We start from the raw sequence: 17,107 nt of genomic DNA on the forward strand, positions 1-17,107 counted from the left end.
TGGTGTTGGGCTTCTTTGTGCTGCAGAGACCAGGACATCCTTGTCCTTGACCCCCCACACCCCTCTTTCTTCATCTGAGAAGTTTTGAGGGCATCGAAGTAGAGCACTATTCTCAGGCAATTTATCAGTAGAAATTGGAGAAGTTCAGCGAAATGGAACATCTTGAAGGCACTGGAATGTAAACCTTGACGTGCATCAGAATCCCCTGGAAGACTTGTTAACATATAGATTTCAGGACTCCCCCCGCCCCCCACCGCCCTGCCTCATTCTGGTTTCATAGACCGGGGTGGGCTGGAGAATGTGTATTTCTAACGATTGCCCGGTGACCCTGGTGCTGCTGGTCAGGGGACCGTGCCATGAGAACCACTGCTCTACGCAGGGGTCTCACGTGAATAAAATTGTCTTTGTTTTCATGGGGTTTCACATCTGGTGAAATGAAGCATCGTTGTAAACAACAGAACATGCCCCTGAGAACCACAGATCCTCAGGCCCATGGGCGGGCTGAAATCCTGGGGGGGGGGGGGGGCGCTCAGCCCCCCCCCCCCCCCGAGCTGGTCAGGACCCCAGGCCCTCGCCAGTCCCTTCTAACAGAGGAGGGATGTCCAGGCACCGTGCCTCCCTGAAAATATTCAGGGGTGAATTCTGCCCAGCTGTGCGAGCTTGGAACACGATGGCCCCCTTCTCTCTTGTGTCTCCACACGCAGGTCTTTCCCCCGTTTAGGTTGATACCCAGGAAGGTGACGCTGATCATTGGGACAATGATGCAGGTAGGAACCAAAGGCCGCGTGCTCGCCCACCCCCACCCGTGGCCCCTGCCTAGCTCCAGGCTGGCCTGCCCTCCTGGGCGCCAGAGGGCTAAGATGGGGCGCTCCGGGCCCTGAGCTCTGAGGATGAGGCGGAGGCTGATGGGCACTGCTATTTCCCCCTACGCCAGATCACCTCGGAGGGTGGCCCCCAGCCCCAGTCCAACATCCTCTTCTCCATCAGCAATGAGACCGTTGCCGTGGTAAACAGTGCCGGGCTGGTGCGGGGGCTGGCCGTCGGCAATGGCACCGTGTCTGGGGTCGTGCAGGCCGTGGACGCTGAGACTGGCAAGCTTGTCATCGTGTCTCAGGTAACGAGCGTGGGCTCCACTGGACGTGGGTGCTTCCGAAGCCTCCCTGGGCATGAGCCCTCTAAGTGCTGGGGTGCACTGTGCCCCTCAAGAGCTGGGGTGCTGGTCAGCTGGGATGGGGAGGAAGTCTGTTAACTGGGTTCTGGCTCTGCTCATGAGGACCACCCCTCTCTGAGGGTCCTGCTTCTGCCCTCTGAGTCCACAGCCCCTGTCTGCCACCTGACCACCCACCAGGGCCAGCCTAGCCAACTTGGGACCCCAAGATCGCTCAGAATTCTCCAGACTGAGTCTCCCCAAGTGCTCTTTTTTTTTTTTTAATGTTTGTTTTTGAGAGAGAGAGAGCACATAAGTGGTGGAGGGGGGGAGAGAGAGAGAGAGAGAGAGAGAGAGAGAGGATCCAAAGCAGGCTCTGTGCTGACAGCATAGAGCCCAACATGGGATTTGAACTCACAAACCGTGAGACCATAACCTGGGCTGAAGTCGGACGCTTAACTGACTGAGCCACCCAGGCGCCCCTCCACAGCTGCTCTTTAAGGGACAGAGCCTGGTCTTCAACCCCGTCCCTGCCCTGGGGACATTCTAGTGCATGATGGTCACGCAGCCTGCAGCCCTCTAGTTCTCTCAGCACCCCTGCCCCAGGGTGTCTACGGCTACCCTGTTTCCAGACGACGGTCCTGAGGCACAGCTAGTGGGCCAGGGCTTGGGGACATTCTGATGGAAAAGGGGTTACTGTTAGTTCCGACACGCTTCGTGGATCGCAGTGTGTGTTTTCAGGGGCGTGGGTAGCCAGGCTGCTCTAAGCATGTGGACGATCGGACATCAGTAGTGTTTCAGACCCAGAGTTCTATTTCCAGGAGAAAAGGAGACCCTGAATCACGCAGCAATGAACTTAAGTTATCCCCCAAGCCTCTCGGCTGGACTCGGGGACTTTTGCTAAGCGCTTTTCTGGATCAGCGGAGACAATGGAAGGCCGAGCTAGGGGAGTCCTCCCCCCAGGAGGGTCTTCCTGCCCCTCATTAGTGGCACTGACACTAGGCGGGTGAAAGTCGGTTTCTAAGTCCGATAGTTTCCCTTGTTTCCCAGGGGGTGGAGACCTCACCGGGGTCCGGAAGGGAGACGGGAGATGGTTTCCACCTCCTGAGCAGGGCTCAGAGTGCTTGGATTCTCCCTGACGGTGCCCTGTGGAAGCGTCTCAGGGGAGACTGCAGCGTGGACATGACCGTGCCAGAAATCTGGGCTCTAAGAAGAGCATTGTTTTGTGTAACGTGACTGTGGACGGCCTTTGCAGAACCCTGTCACCCTGCTCCTTGTCCAGCATTCAGGGCCCCCTGGAAGGAGTCCATGAGCTCCCATGAGCTCATAGCATCTGAACACAGGTCACCCAAGGGAGCTGGCTCTGTGCACTGCCCTGGAGATGTGCCCTTCTTCCCTGCAGCTGACTTTGATCTGACATTGAGTTCATTGATTTACTCCTGTTTGCCCGAGTTTCAGTGTCTCTGCAAGTAACCGGTTAAGCCACAAAGTCCTTTTGCATCGTGGAGGTAGATGCCCTGATTGTACCTATTGATTTTTATAAAGACAAAGTGTCGGGAACGTGAAATCTGCCCTGTGGCATACAGCAGGATTCAGATAGACGTCTTGGAGGAGAAGATGAAGGACCAACGAGGCCTCGCCTTTTTTTTTTTTCTTTTCTTCTGAAGAAAGGATTAGGGCTTCGGGAACCAGCCTATTTTTCTCCCCCCTGGGGGCCCAGGTGGCTGAGATGGCAGCTGGCTGGAACTATGGCCAGAGGAGCTGACGGCCATGCATTTCCCTCCCAGCCACTTCTCTCTCTCTTTTCTTTAAATAATTTTTTTTTTGAGAGATAAAGTGTGCAATGAGGGGAGGAGCAGAGGGAGAGAGAGAGAGAGAGAGAGAGAGAGAGTCCAAGCAGGCTCCCCACTGTCTGTATGGAGCCCAATGTGGGGCCTGAACCCATCAACCGTGAGATCATGACCCGAGCCGAAACCAAGAGTCGGACGCTCAATTGACTGAGCCACCCAGGCATCCCACTTCTCTTTGTGGTCTGACCTCGCTGGGCCACCTCTCTCCGTGTGTCTCTCATCGGGTGGGGTGGGAGAGGAACTGGGGGAGGGTCTGGCACCCCTGGGCAGGTGGAGTGACTTTGCCAGCAGTTCCATCTGAAATCCATCTCCTAGAGCCCCGGCAGGCAGTGGTTCAGCCTGAGGCCCACGTGTCCACAAAGTGTAGGGGGTTCTGCTCAGTAGCTCCAGATCATAGAATAGGCACCCGTGGCCAAAGCATGGGCCAGGACTGGCAAAGGGAGACTGGGCAGTGAAAGGGACAAAGGCAAGGAAGAGAAGGAAGAGGATGGATGTTTATTGAGTACCTACTATATGCCAGGCATTAGCCTGGATCACAAGACACAGGGTGGGCTCAGTATATAAAAAAGGCTTAAGGGTTTTAGTAGCCTGGGCTCAACAGAGTCAATAGCACTATAAAGAAGCCAGATAAGGTTAATCTTTGACCAGATTAACAAGAGTATAGACTTCAGAATGAAGGAAAATATACAGTCGGCTCTAACCAGACTCTATCTGTATCCCGCATTTGTCCCAACACCCTGATCATTGACGGAGAGTAACACATTAGATTTAGGGTCGGGAGCATCTGGACTCCTGTCTTGTGAGGGCCACCCAACCTAGAGAAGAACAGTGTCCGGTCACTGCCCCCTAGTCTCTCTGGTGCTGACCCAGAACAACTCCATCTAATAGGTCTGCAGGCTCAGAGGACAAGGCTGGGAGCCCCAAGGGAACGGGAGGAACAGTGGCCAGATCTGTGTGGGGTGAGCCACCCACAAAACCAGGCTGCCTTGGGAAGAGGAGGGTGATGCTGGACATCCGTGAGCACCTTCCAGCCATGCAGCTCCCAAGCTGGCCTTGGCAAGAGCCTCCCTGTTTGGAGGGGTCCCTTGGTGAAACACCTGTTGTTGGCTGATAGTACCCCTCTGCCCCAGCCAGCCTGAGCCCAAAGCCCTTTCCCTAGGACCTCATGGAGGTGGAGGTGCTGCTTCTCCAGGCGGTGAGGATCCGTGCCCCCATCACTCGGATGAGGACGGGAACCCAGGTGAGACGGGGACCCCTCCAGCACCTGCTGCCGGTGTCGCTGTCTGAGCAGCCCCCTGGCGGGTCTCAGGCTCCGAGTTCTGGTTCAGGCTGAGCTTGTGGGGAGTGGAAGTTGCTGCTAGGTCGCTGTTTCCTCTCCTGCTCAACCCCCGCTTATCTCTGGGGTCAGACTGAGCTTTAGGACGGAGCCCTACCGTTTCCTGCTCTAGGCCTCGCAGGCATTCTGTGTGTTCTCGCTCCCGGTGCAAAGCCCTCGTGGGCATAGCATTTACCCCTCTCCAGTTCTGGGTCCCCCTCCCTCAGCACAGTTATTGAGTGATGCCTGTGTCTCCCTCCCCCGAGTCTGTCACCCTTCCACACCTGGAATAGCACCTGGCAGGGAACAGGAGCCAACGCTTGGATAGCAGGACCTCAGGGCTTTCTGTGCGGTGACTCATTGGACACTCATCAACAAGCTGTGAGGTGGCTCCTGGTGTCAGTCTCTATGTTACGGGTGGGGAAATGAAAGCCTAGAAAGCTTATGGCCTCTGCCCAAGGTCGCATGGCTAGTAAGTGCCAGAACTGGAAGTTGACCTAGGCGGCCTGGCATGGAGTCCATTCTTCCCGTTAGCGGTATTGCCTCCCCTGGTGGGCACTCAGGAAGCACGGGTTGAGGGAGCCCGTGAACCCCACCTGTGCCCATTCCACGTGAGCAGGGAGCCCCTGCTAGATTGAGAGAGGAGCAGAGGCACGGATGGCAGGGTGGCCTGGGCTGGGCTGGCCGGGGGGCTGCAGGCCCCCTGGAGCTGTAGGGGGCCACGTCACCAAGGGGGTCTGTCAGCCAAGGTGAGACGCCGTGCACAGCTCAAGAAGGACCGTGTGCGGAGGGGCTGGCTCTGTCTCTTGTTTGCTCATTTGCTATTTCACCAGAGCTTCTCGCCCCTGTGCCAGGCCCTTCTCTGGTTAGGGAAGAAGGGCCCCCATTGCACAAAGGAGACAGGAAAGCGCCTGGGCTTGGAGGTGCCCAGGGCTTGGGGGGGGGGCACTCTTGGCGGTGGGACTCTGCTGGTCACAGGCCTGGCTTCTCTCCTGCAGATGCCTGTTTACATCACTGGGATCACCAACAGCCAGAACCCTTTTTCCTTTGGCAATGCCGTGCCGGGCCTGACCTTCCACTGGTCTGTCACCAAGCGGGACATCCTGGACATCCGGGGGCGGCACCAGGAGGTAACCCCCCCCCCCCCGGGGTCCCCTGCCCCCTGCATGCACCGGCGTCCGGAGCCGGGAGGGTTCTCCCCACGTTTCTGCACGTGAGCTCTGCCCGCTCCCTCCCAGGCTGGTCCTGGCCCTGTCCTGCTCTCTCTCAGGGCTCGTTGGGACACCTTCTCCCAGATCCTGCCACCGCACTGTCCACCCCCCACCCCCAGTGACCTGCCTCCGTTCCCAGTCCTCTCGTGACCAGGAATATGGGCTCCTAGCTCTCCCTCCTTCCCGGTCCCGGACTGCCTGCAACCCTTTCCACTTTAAGCACATTCTTGCTAAGTGCCAGAGAGGGGCGTCGCGGGTAACCCGCTTCAGAAGGCAGCCTTGTGGGGAAGTCACAAAAGTTCCAGGCCGTCACAGGGTCTTGGTCAGGGCCCCTACTCTGTACTTCTGACCTTCTTTCTGAGGCCATGCCTCACAGCCCTGGGGCTTTTTCCAGATTTACCCCAGAGGGCAACCACCCCCACCCCCCTCCCCTTAGCCCTTCTTAGAGGGACCCTGGCCTCTCCTCAGACCTCAGAGCTGGACGAGTAGTTATAACCCCCTCGTTGTGTTGACGAGCCCATACGGAAGGGACATGCCTGTCTGGCCCAGGGAGCCAGTGGGGAAATGGGACAATGGGACCAGGTTCCAGCCCTGGTGACTCTAGTCTGCCCTCCCTGGGTCATACAGGACTCGAGTGTGGGGTGGTTTTGAGAGGTTTCTTCTTGCCTTGTCTGTGCATGGTGGGGAGGGTCCTGTCTCCAGTGCCAGGGGCTTCCTCAGACTGTTCCCATAACACGGACATCCCAGAATAGAGGGTCCCTTCGCGGAAAACTGCCAGGTCTAGCAAATACCTCTCGGTTCATCACCCACCCCACATGCTAAGGGCTCTGAGAAGCTCTGCCCGCCTAGGTTGGGCCAACATCCCCAACATGCACCCATGAACCTCGTGAAACTCCGCCTCCCGCACCCGTGACGGGTTAGCGGGCCCTGGCTGGAGCGGTGAGGCAACGGCCTTTGAGAACAGGCAGGTGGATGTCGGGGGGACTGGAGCCCCTGGCCCTCCCTGAGAACCTATTTGGTGTCCATCCCAGGCTTCGCTCTGGCTCCCGTCACAGTACAACTTTGCCATGAACGTGCACGGCCGGGTGAAAGGCCGGACCGGGCTGAGGGTGGTGGTCAAGGCTCTGGACCCCGCTGCTGGACAGCTGCACGGCCTCGCCAAAGAGCTCACTGACGAGATCCAAATCCAGGTGAAGGACAGGTGGGCAGAAGCCGCCGTCAGAGGGAGAGGAGGTGCCAACCCAGCAGCCTCTCCCCCCGGGGACCATTCGGGGGCACATCAGCCCTTCTGCCACCCCACACCTGAGGAGTTCTCGGGCTGCAGGGGAGCCCGCAGATGGGGCTGCCTGAGGGCATAGGGTGGGAGCGGGTGGCTGGCAGTCCAGGAGGTCCGAAATAGCTTGATGTATTCCCTAAAGAGCGGGTAATCCTGAGCTGGGAGTCTGAGGCACCTTCATGGTAGAAAGAAGCCAGAGAACTGTCTGAGTGGGGCATTAATTGAATTGTCTGTGTTTATTTCGCAAACACTCACAGACCACTTACCAGAGGCGGACTTGCCATTCCCCAGTCCCCAGTGTTGCCTCACCCGTGAAGTGCCTCCCGAAGCCTGTGGGGCAGGCGCTGTGGGCGTTGCTGCTTGATGATGAGCCCGAGGCCTTAGAGGGGAGGGGTCAGAGTGTGTCCCCAGGTTGCAGTGAGTGGGTGGTGGGTCCTGAAAGGCCTGGAGGGCTGTGCTGTGTGTACGGCCTGGGAGACGGTGTGACCCATCGATTCACAGATGGAAACCGAGCCTCAGAGAGGGAGGGGGCCTGCTCCAAGCCTCCAGAGGAGCCCTACTGAGTCAGGACCAGGAGCTCAGCAGTTTTTCTCCCACCCAGGCCTCAGTGCCTGCATCTCTCTCTCCAGTCTGCCCTCCTCCCTCCCCTGACTATCGGAGCCCCTCAGTGAAACTAAGGATCTGGGACCCAATAACTTCTGGGATACCTTAAATGGCAAAGAAAAATTGGGGGTACTTGGGTGGCTCAGTCAGTTAAGCGTCCGACTTGAGCTCAGGTCATGATCTCACGGTTTGTGGGTTCAAGCCCTGCGTCAGGCTCTGAGCTAACAGCCCAGAGCCTGGAGCCTTCTTCGTATTCTGTGTCTCCCGCTCTGTCTGCCCCTCTCCCACTCATGCTCTGTCTCTCTCTCTCTCAAAAATAAACGTTAAAAAAATTGCAAGAAAAAATTGAAAGCAGCTCCTGAACGTGAGAAAAGAAACAGATCAGGTCCCCTCTTCAAGAAGAAATAAAGCATTTTCTAACCTAGGTGCCTACCTAGTCAGGGGTAAAGATTTTCAAAGAAAGAAACTGTCATTTACCAACCCCCCTCACCTCGGGCCGCACATGTGTGCATGCACACACACACAGACACAAACACACACAGACACGTAACATACATACGCATGCAGAGACACAGACACGTATGTATACACAGATAAATACAAACACAGACACGTGCAAATAGATGTTCTTCCCAGTTAAAAATGAAAGCATGTCTGGCACCTCCTCATTGGATAAAGACGGGGCTTTGCAGCCTTCGAATTCTGTGACCTTGCATGAGTCACTGAGCATCTTTGTGCCTCAGTTTCCCTAGCTGATAGCAGTTGGAGGTTTGGGTATGTCAGAGACTTAGCGATGCTGGATCCAGCCCACAGATGTATTTGATTTGGCTCATTCTGTGCTCTGAAACCATTTTTATTTGTTGCGAACATTGAAAAATAGGAAGATGTATAAAAATCCAATAGGCAGCTTGTCCTGAAGATACATGGCATTTTTCCACATGTGCCCAAATCAGCAGGAGATGGGAAGCAGCCCCTCCTGGCCCCATTGCCCCCCGCTTCTCCCCGATGGTGAGACCACCTGTCAGTTGCCATTGACCGTGGTGCTTGCATTATTCCTTTTCTTAAACTTGAGTTAACAGGAAAGTAATATCTCTCTTGCACCTTAATTTACCTCTAAAGAGGGACAATAGGGGCGCCTGGGTGGCTCAGTCACTTAAGCATCTGACTTCGGCTCAGGTCGCGATCTTGCAGTTCGTGAGTTCAAGCCCTGCGTCGGGCTCTGTGCCGACAGCTCGGAGCCTGGAGCCTGCTTCGGATTCCGTCTCCCTCTCTCTCTGCCCCTCCCCTGCTCATGCTTTGTCCCTCTCTGTCTTTCCCTGAGAAATAAACATTAAAAAAAATAAAATAAAGAGGGACAATAAAGAATATGCATTTAAGACAAATAGGAAGTAGGAGGAGACATTTTTGCATGTACTTCCTGTGCAGTGCATGCATCCGAGTCAAAATCAGGCTGCTCCACTCTGGGTGCCACCTGCCTAGTGGAAGGACTCCCCTGATGCCAGAAGCCCATCTAGCTCCCAAGGTCATTTATCATTCACCATTTCGGAAGTGCTGCCACGCACATTGCTACTGGAATCCTGCGGCTCTTTGAGACAGACATGGCAAGGATTATTAGTTTTAGACCCATTTTACAGATGAAGAAATCTAGACTTACATATACGATCAGAACATAGCAGTGCTGGGAGGGAGGGAGTTTTCTTGGAAAACCGAGCCCTTGGGATCCAGCCAGTCTGATCAGATCGGAAGCCAGTGGGGAGCTCAGAGCTGTGCTCAGCATCCAGACCCGGGTGCCAAGGAAGGTCCTTCCAAGGGTTCCTAGAGAAAGGGACTTGGAAGGGTGGTGGGCAGTTAGGGTGCATGTAGGGAGGGGTCTGGAGTTACCATAAGTGCAGCAACCATGGGCTGGGGAGCCGTCGAGGGCCCCGGGGCTCCTGGGGAGCGATGATCAGATTCACTCGGACATTACCAGGTTTATCATCTGCCCTGGTTCGCCAACATGCCCCGTACCCACACTGTGCGGATCCCGCAGGACCGTGGCAGGAGGGAGTGAGATGGGGGTTATTCTGAGATGGGCACACTGAGGAGCAGCTGAGCAAGACCCTGGGTCCTGTAACTCTCTACGCTGCCTTCTGTGCCCAGAGAGATGTCCCCACCACCGGGAGTCTAGGGAGGGGCCCGTGCTTCCTGGCTCCGTGAAGCAGATGCCGTCGGGGCCTCTCTTAAAAGTCAGCCCTCCCCGTCCCATCCCCAGCCACCTGACAGGTGCTGGCAACAGTGATCCTCCTGTCTCCACCCCGTTGGTCTCCCTCCCTGGAGGGGAGCTGGTGCCTGGCCGTGACTCCAGTCGCATGACAGGAAACAAAACTCCCTCCATTCTAGGTATTCGAAAAGCTGCTGCTGCTGAGCCCTGAAATAGAAGCAGAGCAAATATTAATGTCGCCCAACTCGTTTATAAAGCTTCCGACAAACAGGTACGTGACTCAGCGCTTGTTTGCAGCTGGGCTGAGACGCTGCGCTCGGCACCCGACGGCTCATTTGTCAAAGTTGTCAGGAGCCGCGGGTGCTTCAAGCGAACGGCATCTTCCTGGGCTTGAAGTGGGTGCGGCTTCTGCATTTCCCCCTCTCTCCGCCATGGATGGCGTCTTCTGCTGTTCCGAATCACGTGTTCCCAAGGGTCCTTCTTATCTTCCCCGTAGCCTCGAAAGGTTTTAATGCCCACTGCTCAAACCCGCTACCTTAAAGGGAAAGAAGTGCTACCTTGGAAGAGTTAAATTTTCAAATGCCCCTTTGTCTTCAAGGCTTGCTGTTCAGTGTGAATAATTCCTGACCCAGCAGCATGGGCATCACCTGGGAGCCGGTTAAAATGCAGACCCCGGGCCCCACCCCAGACCTGCACGTAACAAGACCCCCACTTGATGGGGATGCACATCGTTGTCTACAAGGCACAGGTGTAAAACACGTCTGCCAATGTCATTCCCACCTTGCATTCAAATGGGGCGCCTTTGGTGGCAATGACTTGCACGTGACCTACAGTTGCACGGTGGGGGAGGGGCTGTAAGGACCACAGGAGTGCTCGCGTGTTCCGTGGAGCGCACACATGTGGTGGTCATTCGTGCACGTGTCTAGATGCCAGGCTGTGTGCTAGGCTCTTGGAACAGGTGCATGACGTGCTGGTGGGGAAGCGAGAAGTACGGCACGAGAAGGGGACAACGAAACAAGGTATAACGGTTAAGCCAAGGCCCAAAGAAGGGCCTTCTGTGCAAGGATTTAGGGGAGGCCTGTCTGAGATAGTGAGGCTTGAGCTATTAAAGGATGAAGAGGAATTCTGCAGGTTCCCAGCAAGGGGTTACCGATGGGGGAGAAAGTTGAAGCAGAAGCAGTAACATTTACTTTAAGGTCATCTGAGGAGGGTCTGTCGGCCTGCACGCAAAGAGCACGGGGAGGGGGACAGGCCCTGGGGGCTGAACACCTTTGCTCCCTGCTGTTTCTTTGTTCTGTAGTAAGCCTGAAAGAGAGTATGAAACACTGAGATGTGTCTCCCACCCAGCCCAAACCACTTTCTGAGCCAGCAGCCCATTTTCATCCCGTTCCCTGCCCTTGGAAACAGGACAGGGCAACACCATTGCTTCCCTTTCACAGCTGGGGAGACCGAGGCCAAGAGAGGAGGCAAGCAGCTGTTTGCGGGGCATTGGGACTGCACTCAGCTTCTGCCTGGCGATGGTCTTTCACTGTGCCAGGCTGCCTTATGGCAGCAAATGGGGAAGTTTGCCCCAGAAACGATCTTTGACAGCATATGTCCCATGCAGCTGATGAGAGGAGCTCAGGCCTCAGCCTCTTCTCCCAGAAGCAGCGCCCTCTTTGGAACCATCGGTTTTGCAAATTAAGTTTCCCGTGGGTGACTGATGAGGCTGAAGTTGAGCTGAGCACCCAGGTCCTAATGCACAGTGGGGCTAAGATCAGGCCTTTTCCTTCTCCCAGGAGCCATCGGGAAGCCCAGATGGCTGGATCTCAGGGCAGGGATTTCGGGCCCCTTGCTGTGACCGGCTCCCACACTCTGAAAAACCGAGTCTGTTTTTTTTTCCAAAGGGACGGAGCAGCATCTCTGAGCTGCCGCGTCCTGGACGGGCCGGAGAAGGTTCCTGTCGTGCATGTTGACGAGAAAGGCTGCCTGACGTCAGGGTCTGTGATTGGGATGTCCACAATCCAAGTGACTTCCCAAGAGCCTTTTGGGGCCAACCAGACCATCCTCTTTGCTGTAAAGGTAGGTTCATGCTTTCCTGCTTTTTGGAGTAATAAAAGCAATCGTGTCGAGGTAAAAAAAAAAAAAATCTCCCCTCGCAGGTATAAAATAGATCTATCACCTTCCAGCTGAGAAATTGTAGGTAAGAATTTATTGAAGAATAACTTGGGAGCAGAGGTCCTAGCTGAAAAGTTCTAGCATCTTCTAGATGTCAGAGCGGAAGATCCTTGGAGATGGATTGCAGTGGCCTCATTTCATAGATGGGGAAACTGAGGCCCAGCGAGGCCCGTGATTTGCTGGGACCAGCACCCATGTCCTGACTGGGCAGCCGGCACCTGGAACGTGATAGGTGCCTATGCACATTGACTGCATGTGCTGGGCACCCGACACAGAAATGGTTGCATTATACATGTGGCAGCATGTGCAGTTCAGTGACCCATTTTACAGGCAAGGACACTGGGACTCACCATGGAAATGACTCGCTCAGTGAGTCACTTCAGTGGTGGAGAGTCAGGGTCTGGTCAGCCGGAGTCAGGTCGTGTCATCCGGCCGCATCACGGCGCTTCCCATGTCCCTCTGCCCTCCGTGCTCCGTGGTGACGGGGACTTTCTCCTCCTCGAGCATCCTCGGGTCGGGTCCCCGGAATTTCCTTCCACTATCTCGTCATAGCCACTTTCTGAATCCTGGGTGACAGACAAGATACATGACTTCACGTTTGAGATTTTGCCATGGTCACAGATCTGTTTCCTTAATTAATGTCTTTTTGTTTCCGTAATTAATGCCTGGCAGGGAACCTTCAGCCTGGTTTTTGAGTCGGTGAAAGCAGCTTCCTGCTCATCCTACCTCAGCAAGTATGTACTGAGCACCAGCTGAGTAGAGGTCGCTGCACCCGCCGATCTTTATCCAAGAAATTGGGTCTTCTGAGCGGAGCTAACTTTCTGGCCAGGATAGATTTTACCCGGAGTTGGAGGGCCAGGGCTGCTCTCCCTGGAGCTTGGGTTTCTGGGCTCTGGGATTCTTTCCCTGGAGCACCTGTCAGCACGTCGTGGCTCCTGGTTAATACTTCCTCTGCCGTCCAAGTGGGCATTACTTCCACTTTAAACACCCAGAGAGCCAGGTTTTCGAAGGAAACTGAACATCGAAAGCCCAGGGGAAATTTTTGCCAATGTGAATAACGATCTAATTTTTCAAAGTCATGGGTTTTGACTCTTGTAGATTGGGGGGTTTTCTTCTAGTGAGGCCCGCCCACTGTGTGGGAAGGTGGGATTCTTGTCGCTAGGTTGGGACGCTTAGCGGACCAAGGCCTTTTCTCTTTCCATGACCCCTGAGTCGATCAGCCTCCCGATCCCTCCCGAGGCGGGCCCCACTGGGGGCAAGTGACTCCTCCCTGGGAGGCTGGTCCCCAGGGCAGTCATCACCACACCTGCTCACTGTCCCCAGGTATCTCCTGTGTCTTACCTGAGGCTCTCCATGAGCCCCACCCTGCACACCCAGAACAAGGAGGCTCTGGCAGCCCTGCCTTTGGGAATGACCGTGACCTTCACCGTCCACTTCCACGACAACTCCAGAGATACCTTCCATGCTCACAATTGGGTCCTCAGCTTTGCGACTAACAGGTAGGATGTGGGTGATGCTCATCTCCCCCGTGAAGATGTGTGTCAGTTGTACTTGGATTTGATGTATGGGGGTGGCTGAGTCCACTAGACCCTCCGTGCCACTGGAAGGAGAGCTTTGTTCCCTGCAGTCTTGAGGAGGGAGCGTGTCGTGCTTGCAGGACCACAGGGGGAGCACTGGGCTTGGGCAGGAGGCAGCGGTGAGGGGAAGGCAGGGCACAGAGCCTGTACTACCTCGTGGCGGGAAGCTGTTGGCGATATCCCGTGGCGGGCCGGAGGTGAGACACAGGTGTTGGGGTTTGTGATAAACTTTGGTGTACCCGTGAAAGCCGACTGCAGGGGAGACGTAGCCACCCTGGCCATTGCACTGGCCCTGTGATCAGCGGACGCAAATCAGTGATCACAGACTTTATAAAAGTTGGTCAGAGCAAGGCACACACATTCCAATGCTCTGGTGCCGGGGAGGAAGGGGTCTGACCTTCACTGCATCCCCTTGTGGGTGTACAGGCCTTTCCACGTGACATCTCGCTGACTCCTCACTGCCGCCTGTTTGTAGAGGCCCAGAGAGGTCAAACCACTTGCTCAGGGTCACGCGGGGTTTGAACACCAGGCTCCACATGAGGTTCATTTTGGCTGGCCCTGTAAATACCCCAACAACCTGGGGTTTCTCTTTAATGTTTATTTTTGAGAGACAGAGCGTGAGTGCGGAGGGGCAGAGAGAGGGGGACACAGAATCCGAAGCAGGCTCCAGGCTCCGAGCTGTCAGCACAGAGCCCGAAGCGGGGCTTGAACTCACAAACCGGGAGATCATGACCTGAGCTGAAGTGGGACGCTTAACCCACTGAGCCACCCAGGGGCCCCACCATCAGTCTGTTTTAATTAGACCTCCAGGCGATTCTAAAGGTTGAGAACTACTGCCCCGGGGGCATGCAGACTAGCTCAGAGGAGGAGAGAGAAGCATCAGGCATAGGAAGAAGAACGGCTTGGGCAGGGGTTCTAGGGCCTATGGGGGGGCAGAAGATTGTATTCAGGTGTGGGTGACCATTGCAACTTGGCCTCCTCACAGGCCTGCTTAGCGCGCCCAGGGCCAGGCGTAGGGGGGCTTAGCATGGTGGGGGAACTGGGGCTTGGAGTTGGAGCCCGTTCAAGCCCTAGCTCTGGCCTTTGTGGCACCTTCCCAAACAAGGCGGCTCACCACTCCAGGCCTCTGTTTCCACACCTGTCATGCGGGGAACATGCCTAATCCTCGGGGCCGGCAGCTGAAGCCATAGTCGTGAAGGCGTCTGGCAAATTGTGGAGCTCTTTGCACATTGTACGGGCCATCCATGAGTCTGGGATCTAGGCCACCCTGGAGGAAATGGAGCCAGCTCCTCCCAGCCCCTCAGCTACCCCACAGAAGTCCCGCCAGCCCTTGAGCCTCTCTCCTAGAGACCAGCGGGAGCTCCGAAGAGAGACGGCGTGGCGGAGGAGACGAAGCCAGAGACCCTACCCCTCAGACCTGCCGGTCTGGGCCTTTCCACCAGAGCGACATTGGCTGGTGTTGACCAAGCACTCACTGTGCCAGGCACTGGTCTCGGTGCTTTATAGCTACTGACCTGGTTTAGCGCTTACATCCAGCCCTGGACGTGGGTACATATTATCCCCGTTTTACCCATGAGGAAGTGGGCAGAGGCCATGCCTCCTGAGAATGTCCTTGTTCCCTGTTGGGAAGGGACCAGCAAGCATCTGGAAGCTCGCCTTGCCCTCTGACCTCAGCTTTCCCTCCTGGGACGTGGGGCATGTGCTGTGGGCCACGGGCTCCTCCCCGGGGGAGATGAGATGAGACCAGGTTTGGGCAGCTGCTTGGTAAACTTAAGCTGGAGGGACGCCCTGGAGCCACCGTTAGCAAGAAGCTTCGCCCAGCAGAGGACTCAACTACGTTTCTCCCTCCGGAGTTGGGGGCTCTTTCCTGAGACTGAGAGCCCGCATCCCCCTCCTGTGCCTAGAGACGAGTTCGTGCAGATTGGGAAGGGCGTCGCCAACAACACCTGCATCGTCCGGACCATCAGCGTGGGCCTGACGCTGCTCAGCGTGCGGGACACGGAGCACGTCGGCCTGTCCGACTTCGTCCCGTTGCCCGTCCTACAGGCCATCTCCCCGGAGCTGTCCGGAGTGGTGGTGGTGGGGGACGTCCTCTGTCTGGCCACAGTTCTGGTTGGCCTGGAAAGTGAGAGAGAGAGAGAGAGATACTGGCCGGGGTGGGTGTGAGGGGCTTCCTTTTGAGTCCGGGGCAGCCCCAAAGGTGGGAGCGGGCTCCTGTCGTGGGGGTGAGACAAGCAGGGCTGGCATGACGTTCAAGAGCAGGAGTCAGAAAACCACAGGCCAAATCCAGCATGCTGTCTCTTTTTGCAAACACGAGTGCCTGGGAACTCTGGCACACCCTCATTTACATGTTGTCAGGGGCCGTTTTTACCCTCCAACTGCCGGGTTTGAGCGCTGGCATCAGAGACCTCTGGGCCCGCACGGCCCAACAGATGTGCCATCTGGCCCTTTGTGGAGGAGGCTGGCCAACCCGTGCACTCGTATGGCTCTGTCCGCTAGAAGTTTCTAGCACTGTGGAAACATCCCGTATCTACACTGTCTGCCACGGGGCACTCACGATCCAGTACTCTAAATGTGGCTAATGCAACCGAGGAGCTATGTGTTTCATTTTAATTCATCTGGTGGCTAGTGGTTACCATGTATCGCCAACAGCCTACATCTGGAAGGAAATGTAAGGAGAGAACAGCTATCGGGCCTGTTCCCATGCCACCTGTAGATTCACCACCTATGTTACTCAACTTCTTTTTTCAATTTGACTCCCTGGTTTTTTTTTTTTTTTTTTACCTAATTAAATTCATTTCAAAAAGACATTCAACACTGCCCTTAAAAGAAAGCAAATACAATTTGCCAGAAATAGAACGTGGCTGTTGAGTTATTTTGTTGTATCTGTTATATAATGCAATTGGCTTTTAACTGAGAAACGCTCTTGAACCTGACACTTGCTTTGTTTGCACAAAGGGGTTGATAAACAGTCAGGGGTGGGCAGGGGTGGTGCGTGGGGAGGTTCGGCACCCGGGTCATCCCGGGACAAGGAAGTGATCAAGAGATTCCAAGCAGGGAAGCACTGGAGTGAACATAGGGCCAGAGGTTCAGTCTGGGCAGGGTCACAGCCGGGCAGAGAGCAGGTGTGCTCCGGGGGGCCGCAGCCAGGAGCCAGGGGAGGTGAGGGGCGGGGGCGAGAGCCAGGGTGCAGAGGCCAGTGGCGTGGATTCTACCCTGAGGGTGATGAGTGAGCTCCCCCGGGAGCAGGGTGGAGCATGGTGGTGGGGCAGTGTCACCCAGATGACAGGGCTGGGCGGGAATGGCAGACGTGGGAAAGATGAGTGACAGCCAGGGCTTTCTCTCCCAGGCCTCTCCGGAACCTGGAGCTCTTCAGCTCACAGCATCCTCCGCATCGACCCCAGGACGGGCGTGGCTGTGGCCCAAGAGGCGGGATCTGTGACGGTTTACTATGAGATTGCTGGGCACCTGAGAACCTACAAGGAGGTAGGGCTTCGGGGCATACGTGGCTCACCCTCTTGGGGTAGAAGCCTCGGCTTTCTATCCTGAATGGCACCCTTCCCTTAAAAAAAAAGAAGCACCAGCACCCTGCTAGGCAGTCAGGATCCGGAGTCGTGAGTCTGGGGTCTGCTCCCCACTTCCTCCGGGATTGGAACAGGTGCCCTTTCCTTCCCAGGCCCCTGCCTCCCACGCTCAAAATGGTGTCATGACAAGGGCTGACCTCCTGGGGCCGCCCCCCAGCTCCCACGCACGCTGGCGTAAGGGCACGAG

General features: G+C 56.0%; 1 protein-coding gene across 1 annotated transcript in view; it reads left to right on the top strand.

The window, feature by feature from the left end:
* The window catches only part of LOC131488270 (nuclear pore membrane glycoprotein 210-like), a 61,476-nt gene that overhangs the window by 13,745 nt on the left and 30,624 nt on the right, over positions 1–17,107 (top strand). The window contains 10 exon segments of the mRNA XM_058689912.1: positions 705–767; positions 935–1,114; positions 4,157–4,237; positions 5,311–5,442; positions 6,555–6,713; positions 9,782–9,873; positions 11,489–11,663; positions 13,083–13,258; positions 15,241–15,461; positions 16,686–16,822. Of these exon segments, the coding sequence (XP_058545895.1) occupies positions 705–767; positions 935–1,114; positions 4,157–4,237; positions 5,311–5,442; positions 6,555–6,713; positions 9,782–9,873; positions 11,489–11,663; positions 13,083–13,258; positions 15,241–15,461; positions 16,686–16,822 (1,416 nt within the window).

The sequence above is a fragment of the Neofelis nebulosa genome, chromosome 1, assembly GCF_028018385.1.
Source record: "Neofelis nebulosa isolate mNeoNeb1 chromosome 1, mNeoNeb1.pri, whole genome shotgun sequence".
NCBI lineage: Eukaryota > Metazoa > Chordata > Mammalia > Carnivora > Felidae > Neofelis > Neofelis nebulosa.